Here is a 12486-nt window from a genome sequence, read left to right as displayed (position 1 = left end):
CCAATGAATATTGGGACCCTGATATCATATTCTAAATTTACAAAATTCTTAATGTTTCTTCCCTGTGCTGCGAGGCTCTCCACTACATTGTCTTTCATAGCGTGCCCCCTTTAACCACAACCTACATGGTTTGGTATCAATCGAAAAGCTCCGCATAATCTTAGCTGCACGTCAACAACCAGATGCTCTCTCTTGGACCAAAAAAAGTGTGTCAATTGCTACAGTGTCAACAGAAAAAACAGTTTCCATAACAATGTAGTCGCATGTGTTGACAACTTACAGCGGTAACTTAAACAATCTATACATGTAATTACTCTCTACAAGCATTTGTCCTGCAAATGGAAGAGTAACGTTCATGGAGTGCGTCTACTCTTTCGAACAACAGCTGCCAAAACCAGAATATCCTCAACAACAAAGAGTGCACACCCGATGCCCTCAGACATTCATTTCTTTTTCCGCCCTTCTTTTGTTTGCCTTGTCTTCATGTTCTTCTTTACGTGATCATTCGTCTGCCAAATTCACAAGAAAGAACGAGAGAGATGCCCCATGACCCCAGATTATGAAGCGCGCATGATATCATGATACGATATCATCTTCCAAAAGGATCTCATAAATATCAGTCCGCAGATTTAATTCTTTATCCCTCATCACTTCTTGCAGATCTGATAGCTCTTTGGCACTTAGGATGGAATTTAGTTTGAGAAAACCATCCAACCACAACTTTTTGGACCTGTGAAGAAGTCCATGGAGCACACGACAAATTTATTAGGAATAACTACCTCTATTTTATCAACAAGAGAATACAGCAGCAGCTCTAGTGCCATGCGGCTCACAAGAGGGTAAGAGGTAAAAACTGCATATTAATGGTACTCAAATTGTAATGCAAGAGATGAAGGAAGTAAACTAGCATGAAACGCTTGCTGTAGAGACTCCTGAGCTACTCCTTTCATTTAATGGATAATCACTTTCTTTAAATCATCTCCTTCACTAGAAGATTCTTTGATTGATTTTTAGACCAGAAAATAAACCAATTACTCTAGATATGGAGCTGCTCGAAATTTTGCCCTATTGTCCCCATATAGTTTTGAACCCTACTGCAAATCCCTTTTGCAATGCGATAGTTTCTTTCTTCTTTTTTTTTTTTTTTTGGTTTGGTTGGGGGTGGGGAGGCCACGGCATTGCCTACATAGTTGGCACATTTCCACCAAAGTGAATTGGGAAGTGCTTAACCAGCAAATAGTGAGCGTGTCTCATCTGTTCCATCTAATCAGTATGCAAACTTTAATACTTCTTCGACTTAAGGTGAAAGAACTCACCATGGACAAGCGTGAATGGCTCGAAAGAAAATACGCCTAGCTGCAGAAGGGTTTTCTGCTATATCAATCTCATATGAAATATACGAGCGCCACAATAATACAGATGTCTGCAAACTGTCATTTGCCAATGCCCTCTCAAACAATCCATGTATTCTGTGCCTGGAGCCACCTCTGCTCATCTCAAATGCCAAAGCAAAAAGCCATACCACTACCGAAGGTCGCCTGGAAATATTAAATGAGCTATTAAAAGGAGTTCTCCTCCCAAAAAAGCTTGTGCAGACAAATTAAACAGTGGAAGGAGAAAAGCAGGCACGTGCACTAGAATGCTTATTAAGAAGTTGCAAAATATACTTTCTTGAATGCTGAAAATGAAGAACTGCACAGATGCAGATAAGAGGTCACTCATGGGGGAAAAGAGGCTTCTTCTTTTGGACGTTGAGAGGATACAACAAAGAAGAGACCCTATGTCCCTTTAAAAGAGAATTGTTTCCACAGTGAAAGGAATAAAGACCAAAGGCCTTGATACGACCAACAGAGTAATGCAAAAAAACAAGCTGATTTTTCAGGTAAGCAATAGAGATGGTTAATGAAGTCAAGGTACTTCTAGGTTGAGCAACTCTGTCCCTATCAGTCCACTCACTAGGTGAAGTGCTTCAAAAAGAGAACTATCAATGCGATTCGGTTTGCTATCTCTCATCAGTAGTCATTAAGAAGCGACAGCTACCACAGAAACATTATGTGGATGGTGACGCGAGTGTCTTTGATGGTTACAAGAAAATATGAAAGAATATAAGCCAGTAAAACTGAAAGCTTTAGCATGAAATATTTGACCAGGTACCCCAGGCCTACACCAGGAACACACACACTCACCCTCACCCCCTAAAGACAAAATTAAAATAATTTCTCCCAATAAGCTGAGTACAAAAATCAGGATAATAACATTCAGTTAGCCAATAAAAAGTAAGTGCGGTGTTTGGTGAAGATCCACACAGTTCACGCATTTCTTTTTATTATCTAGACGTAAACTTCCACCAAGAGAAAGGCAATGCAATTACACAACAGGGACTGCTTTTGAGAGAGAGAGAGATCGCAAATGACTAAGGAAATAAAGTTTACTTGTGGGATAATTCATCAAGCGTCCAGCGCAGCTTATTTGGTGATGTATAGAGATGGCTGATCTCTACTAGAGCACTGAAAAGTTCTGGACTGTATGGATATGTCTGCAATCCATGAAAAATGAAATCCCAAATTTTAGATAGACCTAACTGCCCATGATGTCTCTGCAGGATCTTCACGTAATAGTTGTACAGATATTCAAGCTGGTAACTGTTACTTCTTCTCTCTGGACACAACGAAATGAAATCCTGTTAACATATAGACTAAAACGAAAAATTAAAAGACTATATACAGTCAAACCCAAAGGATAGTCTGTGATAAACACAGTAGTGCCATGCCTAATTTCGAGCCAAAAAGGCAGATATATGTGCCTCCATTCTCTCTCACAGTTGTATGCAGCCTCATGACAAGGTCTAACACAATTTACACCAAAAAGGCTGCTTCCGATGCTCTCTGTGCAGATAGATATAAATATAAAGCTGCCCACACCCAAAGCCCTCATCACAGAATATTAGCTGTATCTTACAAAACGTACAGAGAGTCGATTGCTTCTGTCCATTGTTCAGTAACATCAACGAGTGTAAACATGCAAACATTCTCCACCCTGGAATAGACTTTACAGAGTCCACTTTTGATCATTAGTGTGAATGTCCTCTATAGACAATTACACAGATGCTCATGATACCGAGGAAAATTATATGCTCGGCAGCACCATAATATTTGGAGAAAGCTCTACAATATAAATGAGATTGAGCATTTGGATTGCTGAAAAACCACTTGTCAGTGTGGATAGTTTGTTAGACTACGTAGATATGTAACTCGTGGCACCCCCTTGTGTACCTTTCATGTATCAAATGTTTCTTTTAATTTCCCAAAACAAAAACAAAGAGAAACACTGAATTACCTGGAAGCACCATTGCAAGAGCTTGATCTAAAACTTCTATGCCTGTTGCCCATCCACTAGTCAACTCCTCAAACAAAGCAGCTGAACAGACAAGAGCAACAGACTGATCGTTCACAGAACCACGCGACCATGCTGAGCAAATTGTTCTCAATCTCTCTCTGAACCCCTGACGTGCTCTAAGCAGTTGCAGCTGTGATGGTTGGCATTTGAATGAGCTGTATGTTACACCACTCCCTAGGCAACACAAAATATGCATTGCGCGAAATATGGACTCTTGATCATTGACATGATTGCTGGAAAGCTCTACTTCGGCATACCAGAAATATAACAGTGGAGCATCAGACTGTCGTTCCTGATTAAAAGCAGGTGAAAAATTAATGGCAAATACTAATTAATGCACCATTTTCTCTGAATAAACAATTCACTCACAAGGGGAATGAAAATTCTTTCATGGAGTTTCTAGCAATTCCAACACTAGACTTACAGACAGTTCATCCACCAGAAAGGGGGCCATTAGATTACCCACCAAAAGGAAAAGGAAAAGAAAACAAGCAAAACTACAGGACTTATTTTGCAAAAAGGATGGCCAGTCGGCCCTACAATACACTTCGTAATATCAATAAAATTCCCAAGCTTTCCACTAGCATAGCCGAGGTGTAAAACAAGTAATGCTCTTAATATTAACCAGACACAATGTTCCTCAATATTAACCAGACACAATGTTTCGAAGACCAATAGCACGACTTTTGGATGTAAAACCTGGAGCCAAGCTGCTTTATTCAGAAACTCTATCTGATTCAGTAGGAAAGTTCAGAAACCACTGGAAAGATGTCTAAGGAAAGCGAAACCTTACCGGAGGAAGCACTTCGGCAGATGACAATGCCATGTCGAACACTTTTCTTGCAAGATCAATATTCCCAGAAACAGCTTCTCTCTGTGCATAAACTCCACAGAGTAATATATCCTACGAGACCAGCAAAGCAAAAATTGTATCACTATGAATACAGCCCTAGGTCAAACCATCATGATATCAGTAGGAGTGTAGGAATTTTCCATTCCACCTTTTACTGTAGAAAAGTGGCGCCAAAGCATCGCATGTACAGAGATATCAGGTTCACATCCCTTAATTTAAGCAATTAGACATCTAAAGCCAATCATGCTCACTTGTTAATTTTCATATTCCAAACCTTCCTCTCTTCTGAAATCAAGTGCTTGGAAAAATCATTTTTTCTTTTCAAATGCCTATTTAAGGGGATTTCAGAAGTCCTAAGACTACCAATCTCGCACCATCAAGTTTTCCTTTAGATCCATTTTTATTTTCAAGAAGTCAAGTATTCCTAACATTGGATATAAACAAGGCTGCCGATCTATAGATAAAAATCACTTTTTTCCTTACCCATCTGTGTTTGAATCCCTTAATTAGCCCCTTCCACATAAGGGCGATGCCATTATACAGCAACCACCAAGAGATCATCCACATAAATTGCTTAGAAAATAGATTTAACGAGCCTATCTACTCTTCTCTATTCGGTCCAATCCACTTTAACTATTCTTGATTAGTGCATCATAAAGAGCGTTTCAACTATGTCAAGATACACTAGTGGCATAATGATAAAATTAGAATGTTTGACACTTGCCAAGAGTTTTGCTAGTTTATCGTCCATAATAAGTTGTTGGGATATGACAGCCCTAACATTATTAGTACCATGGAAAATCCAAATCTCCTCTTTGCAACGTCTATAGCATTTCTAGAGCAACGTCAGAGAAAATAGTTTTTTTAACCAAAACAAATGCTCATCTTCTCACATGCAATGTGTAACAATTCAGCCAAGGTTTCAACAATTAGCACTTTAACAAAACCCATCCAGGTTGGAGGTATCCGATTCAAAGATTATGTCAATCGCACAATATAGCCTCTCACAAAAAGGTACTGTGACCCTAGAGTTCTCCTAAATGCATTCGTTTCGGAGCTAAAACATAAACTTACTTCTATTAATGAGAATAACTTTTTTCCAAGTAATCAAAAAAGTGTAAAACATTGTGGTGGATGCAGTTGAAGATGAAGTGTCTTCAACAACACTAGAAATAGTACCTGACGATCCCTTTTTAAGAGGCTTTTTGCAAGCACACGACATGGTGTTCCAGAATAGCTAAGAGAATTCATTTTTGTAACTGAAAGCTCTTCAGCAATGAGTGCTGCTTCTTCCAAGACATAGTTTCTCGGAAAAGCAGTGAGACAAAGTAGGATAGCATTGCGAAGAAAAGTCATCACGTGGGCCCACTCAGATATGTCATTCTTGCAGCTCAGAAGGAATTCCATACTGCAACTGTGAGAAGTACTATCCACTTTCTTTAAAGTATTATGGACTCTTCTAAACCAATGTAATAAAGCATCAGAAAATTCTTCAAGGCTCAGGATTTTCTCCAACCAGCTTGAGTTGTTTGTGCAAATCCTACGACATAGCCAGTATCATTATGAAGTGACAACATAAGGAATGCGTGCAAAGGTGCTGGCAACAAATGTAGGGCAAAGACAAAAGATGATCGACACAGTATCCAGCATATATCTCTCAAAATGGAGTGAAGAACTTGAATTTGAGTTAAAAGAACTAGAGATAAACACATGTTTGGAGATGCTGCATATTCCTTCCTAGTGAAGTACAAAAAGTTAATCAAGTTTCAACAGAAAAAGCTCATGTTTCTACATGATAATCAACCAGTTTGTATGAATTTTGCATATAAGAAGGATGTTTACACCGATAAAAAAGCCAGTCCGACTAAAGAATCATCTTCCCTTTCAATTGTTTGTCGATCCGACTAAAGATATATCGAGCCATGTCAGCAAATACAAAAGCTAGCGTCCCCAGAAAACCAGACTTCAGTTCTGTTCTAATCAAATACAGTTAAACAAAATTTCTCTAACTATGATCCCCACTTTTCTTATTTATGAATACAGTTGCATCCGTTACTAAAATCAGTCAATATCTGGATCATCTTGCTGCCTAAACATACCGATGTCCCAGTTTCAATATCTAATCAAGCCAAATCAGTTACACATCAAACAACTTCCAAGAATTTCAATGGATGCCAAGAAGATCATCCAACCTTCCTGAAAAGGATTGACAGACTACTACCCGATCTTTAATCACACTGGAGCTCCTACAAGTTCTTAAGCATCCTCTAAATGAGAAGAACTGAATTGGTTGGAAAATGGCAAGGGATGCGGTGAAGTCAACATGACATTTCCGAATATGACCCAAATGACCGACCGCAAGCAAAGATTTAGTCGCATATTAATAATGACTAAAGTTGACAGTGAAATATGTATCACTTGACCTCATTAACATTTCGATATAGGAAATATGGTGTAAGTTAATGCATAAAGCTAAATAAGGGCAAAACTGTCATGCATGGATAATTTAGGGGAACCTACCTCTGAGATATCTTTCCACCAAAAAATTCAACGAACTGTGTCACTAAAAGCAATCGGCTCTCTTCTGAGCACAGTGAGAACAAGTATTCACAAACATCCTCATACAGAATGACCCCAAGAAGATCTTCATCCTCCTCTTTGTCACTTTCCTCGTTTATATTAGACTTCCCTGCTGTTTCAGAGTAAAGCTCCTTTTAGTACCACATGAAAACAAAAAATGATGATAAGGCATGAAAGATTGTTGGTGCTGGAGCAGAACCTAGCATCTAAACAGGAAAAAAATTGCAGAAACTGAGAGAGAGAGAGAGGGAGGGAGGGAGAGGGACCTGATTTTGCATGTACAGGCATCCAGTGAATGCAATCTCTTGAAGACTCTTCTACTGACCATCTAGTCCAAGTCGAAACGTCTTTGACATTGTCACTAGGGCCGGTGTCAACATCAATTCCTAGCATCTTTAACAAAGTTTCGGTGTTCTCTTCCTGGTTTGTGTCCTCGGGCTCACCATCCTCCTCGACATCATCAACAGCAGCACCAGGAACCCCTTCCGATGGTTTATCAGTTTCCTTGTGCTTGGATAGTGGTTCGAACCATCCTGTCCAACCTCCTTTTTCATTGTCTTGCGAGGTCTCCTCCTTGATTATCCTCTGCCTATCTTCCTCCTCCTTCTCCAGCCACACAGACCAACCAATTGCCCCTTCTTCTCCAACTCTTGCACCGCCACTGCTCCAAAAATGTTCAAAGAGCCTTTGCTTACTGTTCTCAGTCAGGCGTAAAGAAGGACAGAACAAACTAAATTCAATTTCAGCCTGGAACAAAGCTGTAGCGAGTTCCCGGTAACCAGCCTGCCACTCGAACCTGCAAAGGCTGATAAAAACCTCAACAAGTCCAAGCTCCAGCTGTACAATAGCGGGATCATGAGAGGCATCAGAAATCTGGGAAACCTGCACAAAATAGACAAAGTACCAAACAAAAAATTCTAGTTTAGCAGGAGTTTTCAGAGGTCCTAGCATCAAAGAAAATCCCACAAATCTGTTGCCTAAAGAGACGGCCATAAGTCTTACAGATCTTGAATTTGACTACAATGCATAGTAGGGAGGATCTGTTTTGTATAGAGCTAAAAGTTAGGTCTGATAATGTGGGTGTCGTATTATCAGGTAATTATTTGATGGTGCAAGAGGCAGCTCCCTTACGAGCACTTGTTATTCTCTCCTCCTGCATTTTTAAGTTTTCTTTCTCTCGAATGAATGCCAATCAAACGTCAGATTCATTACAAAGTATGTTGCCAAGATGCAAACAAGTACATTAGCAAATAAAAAACAACAAGATAAACAGGTCTATCTATGTTCTCACGGTTAATGAGAACAACAGTGATCGTTTTATTAGGAATAGTCTTACATATGCAGTTTCATGCACAAGCAAGATTTTCTCCATGTACAAATTCTATTTCCTCCTCGCATCTTTCCTATCACAAGAATTTTTAGATTTATACCACAAAGAAAAAGGAAATTGCTAAATCAAAGCTTCTCAATTATCAACTTATGTAATAGCATTATTCTCAGGTTTTAGTTTTTGCTTAGTGAGCACCTACCTTGATAGCCAATTTCCCTTCTTTTAATTGTTGGAAAATGTATAGTTAAGAATCTCCCAAACAAATAAACCTTATAATACTCAAATAACACGTTGATAGGCTTATAATTCTTTGGAGAAAACCCTGTTGGTGTGTTTCCCCCTTTATGGTTTTTCAGTGTCTTTATGTCTAAATATCTACATACACATGTTCATTACAACTCCATACTCCAAATTTTTGAAATTAAGTTCCTAATCATCTTCGTCAGATGAATCTATTGCATCATGGAAAACATCCATAGCCCAGATGTTTGCAACTACAGCGTCATTGCTTTCATTTTGGTTAAAGGCTTCCTTCATTCGAGGCAGATGTACAAAAAGTTCACACTCAAGCTTCAAATTGTATGTGCTTGCGAACTATCAGGTCAGAAGACTTCATTGAAATCATTGAAATAAGGAGCACTGAGAGCGGCTGCATAATACTAGCCCATTTGTATTCAGTGAAAACCCAAGGTTCAGCCAGGGAATAATAAAAGCCAGTTCCAGAGCTGGAGAAAATCTATATGTAACAAAAAGAGAACCTGCCTATGCTGCTTGCTGCATGCTGAAGATAGAGCTTGGATTGCATGTGAATACATCTTCCTCATTTCAGAAACCTTGAACCTGGAAAATTCTCCCTGAAGAATTCGTAAAAACTCTCTCCACAACTTGGCACTACTTGAATGCTGTACAAGTATCTTCTCCCATCTTCCCAGGAGCACATCGCTGTTATCTCTGCTCTGGTAAGCTTTGAGAAGATGAAGCAACAGTTCTTCGTTTTCTGGGTTAAGCTCAGCTGCTTTCTCCAGTATACCAATCTTCTTTTCTAGAGTTTGCAAGCGAGCACCTTTCTGTGGCTGTCTACTTGCTACCTTGTCTTGAAATTTAGCAAATTCTATCCAAACTTTGTCATCATAGGGATTCTCTCTAGTTCTCTTGTTGAACTCCCGGGTCTTTCGAAGCACCTCATCTTCCCAAGATTCCTCGACCATAGAAGTTTCAACAAATGACCCACCATTGTTGCTGTCCCGCGAAGCTTCAGGCTCCACCAACGAAATGAAATCTCCTGGGAGGTCAGAAGTGGATTTACTTGGTGCCAAAATACGCAAGTGCTTATAATTTCTATGACGTTCCAAGGCCGAATACTTTGGAGACCAATATCGTCCAGCAGATTTTACTTTACTATCCAGTGCGTCTATATCACCATCTGCATCCAGAATTGAACCGTTCTGCTGATACAACCTTCTAAACTCGATGCTGATAGACTTCGCAGGATTTAAAAGTTTGTGGCGTGCCACATCCATTCTGCAAATAGTGCGACCATTCAAGATGGCTTTATGGAACTAACAGAAGGGATTATTCTGTTTGAATTAGTATGCAAAAATAAGTTTAGGCTCGATGCATTGAATTGCAATGCTTCGCACTATTTATGACACTTTCCTCATTTCTTCAGAAGTAAGGACCCACTGAGAGCATTAAGGGAAAACCTAGCAACATTATGTCTGTATCGGTAAACAATCTATGGACGAAAAATATCGAGAAGTACAAGAGGAAAACCAAACGGTTCTTCTGCAGAGTGCAAAAATTAGATGTGGCTGCATATCTGGTATCTTGGAAACAAAATTCATTTCATACGTATTACCCACCAGGACCCTATGAAACAGGGGATATTCTAGTTTCCTAGATTCAAGCATAAGAGTCTGATTAAAACGAATGACTTACTCGGAGGAGCTGAGCTCCTACAGAAAGTTCACTTTCTACAGACAAACTCATCCGCATTTCGAAGACCACAGCTATAGCAACTGAAACAAACTAGATGCGTACCTGTATATGCTTCCGAAAGCCAAATTATCACGGTCGCCACGAGAATCGAAGTAATAATCTTTGGCAGGCTTGAAAGCCGAACCAGCCCATGCCCTCACGTCAGACTTCCTCGAGCCCAAATCACCTGCTCCATCGTCTCCTCTCTCTCTGGATCTCTTCCTCCTACGCTTGCTCTTCTTCTTCCTCCTCGTACTCTCGCTCTTCGAATCTCCGCCGGACTCGGACGACTCTAATAGGGCGTAGGAAGTCCCTGAAGCAGGCAAGTCGCCCTCCCTTTCCCTCCCCCTTCCGTCGTCCGATTCCGATTCCGAATCCGGAGAAGCATGCCGGTCGTGGATGGAGGAGACGGCTTCGTTTATGGCGGCGAAATCGGCGGCGAAGCTGGAGTTGGAGAGCCACTGAGGGACGCCCGGCGCGACGGTGGTGCTGGCGGCGGGGGTGTTGGACAGAGGGAAGAGAGAAGACGTGGTTCTGGGCTCTCCTTGTCGATACTGCGATTCCGTTGTGCCCGTCTCCCCGGCCATGGCAGTTACCGCTGCCTCCTCTGCTTCGCTCTCCATTGGAATATCGAAGCTTGAGCTCTTTCCTGAAGATGATGACGGAGTCCGACTGATCGGGGTAACAGTCGGATACCCCGTTGTGGCGAGTGGGTCCATTTCATAAACTGGTCATGCCTTTTATAGGAGGTTTGGATCGGATCTATTATTGGGCCTTTTAAATAGGCCCGGCCCAATGGACGAGGCCCGTCCAAAAGTAACTATACGGTGGGTCGCAAAATTTACATTTAACCGTAGGCTTGAAAATTTTCTTTTCTCCTGTTTTTAGGAATTACTCCACGCAATATTTATTTTATGTGTTCATATCCACTACCACAATAATTACATGGTGGCGCGCATGTCAACACTTATGCTCTATAAATTAATTTTTTGCGGAAGTTACTTCTAAACAAAAGTTGATTTTTTTTTTTACTTTTTCGAGTGGCTCCAAAAAAATGCTCCAAAAGTAGAAAATTAAAGTTACGTAATCAAACAGATTTTTACTGTAGAATTTATATTATTAGATTGATTTCTACTTTAGAAATGGTGTCATGTGCCCCCGAAGCTTCATTTATTTACCGTTGTTATATTAAGTTTGTTGAGGATTATTTGTGAAATTGGCTTATTAAGTGACGTGACCGATGTTATTTGGTTGTGAAGATGCTCATCTATTTAAACGTCTAATTGTTATCTATCACATTACTTGATAATCGGTTTTGCGGATGGATGCAACCATTTATACATACATTCAATTTTTTTAACGTTTGTTGAATTGATCTCTAATAAGTAATTCCATAATTCAGCCGTCAATTTCACCGCGCAAAACATCTAAACTCCTTTTTTTTTCCAGTTCCACATAAGCTTTGCAAACAAAGCAACCGATTTAAAAGCACGATAAATTGGTGAAAAATGACTATCAATAATATATAATCAGCATGGGTGCGTTTAGTTCAGCTTTTTCAATGGGTTTTTGAGCCTCTAAAGCCTCTCGAGGAAATGCTAGGGTATTTAACAAGTCTTTTTAAGGGGCACCAGGCTAAATGCCAGCCATGAAAATGCTGAAAGTCTAATGTTGATAGGATTTTTAGCATTTTCAAAATGCTTAAGGTTTCATTAATGAAAATTGGTCGGTTACCTATTTTGCCCTCAAAACATTACTCAAAGACCATTTTTACTCCTCATCTAAATTGAAACCCTAATTGTTGTTCATCTTCTTCATGGAAACCGTAGTTGGTGTTCACGTGGGCCCGGCTAGGAGCCGACAAAGGCTTGTGAGGGTCGGCGAAGGCTGCTTGGGGTCGCGCAACCCCTCGGCGACGACGGCCTGGGTGCTTGGGTTGTGTGACCCCAAACGATGAGGCACGAGGTCGCGCGACCCAAGCGGCTCTTGTCGAGGATCGGGCGACCCCAAGCCGCCTCTGTCGACAGTTGTCCATACTAAATTTGGCTTGCCGACGGCCGGAGCCCTTCTTCAATCGGTGAAGGGTTTTGTTTTGTTTCAAATAAATAAATAAAACAAAACAAAAAATGTAGCCAAATGCCCCTTGCAAAATTTTCGCAAGCTCTGCTAGCCAAAAGTCGCATTTCAAAATATGTTTTACCAAACACCGTTTACATTTTCTCAAAGTCATTTAGGCTACAAATATTTTCGTTGCTCAAACCTCGTTTCCAAAACTGGACTACATCCACCCGACATGTGTAGACACGTTTAACCAAAATTAGCTTGGATGTAAAAATCACGTAGAGACATA

At 40.3% G+C, this 12486-nt stretch overlaps 1 protein-coding gene across 3 annotated transcripts; it reads right to left on the bottom strand.

Annotated features, from left to right (window-relative positions):
* Window positions 1–220: 220 nt before the first annotated feature.
* Window positions 221–10837, bottom strand: LOC115748715 (nuclear exosome regulator NRDE2). Of its 3 annotated transcripts, none has more exons than XM_030685306.2 (10): window positions 10200–10837; window positions 8918–9680; window positions 7096–7711; window positions 6770–6941; window positions 5429–5789; window positions 4190–4300; window positions 3337–3688; window positions 2433–2658; window positions 1317–1538; window positions 221–730 (listed from the first exon to the last, which is right to left on the bottom strand). In XM_030685306.2, exons 1-10 carry the CDS (start codon window positions 10757–10759, stop codon window positions 577–579), a joined length of 3537 nt encoding a protein of 1178 aa, XP_030541166.2. In that variant the 5' UTR covers window positions 10760–10837; the 3' UTR covers window positions 221–576. The 3 variants fall into 3 exon arrangements, with proteins under 3 accessions (XP_030541166.2, XP_048130843.1, XP_030541167.2); XM_048274886.1 differs by having other exon boundaries at window positions 3379–3688; XM_030685307.2 differs by having other exon boundaries at window positions 6770–6938.
* Window positions 10838–12486: the final 1649 nt, after the last annotated feature.

This window comes from Rhodamnia argentea, chromosome 1 (genome assembly GCF_020921035.1).
Source record: "Rhodamnia argentea isolate NSW1041297 chromosome 1, ASM2092103v1, whole genome shotgun sequence".
Taxonomy (NCBI): Eukaryota; Viridiplantae; Streptophyta; class Magnoliopsida; order Myrtales; family Myrtaceae; genus Rhodamnia; species Rhodamnia argentea.
Note: the sequence above shows the minus strand (reverse complement) of the source record. Positions and strands in the feature narration are given on the sequence as shown.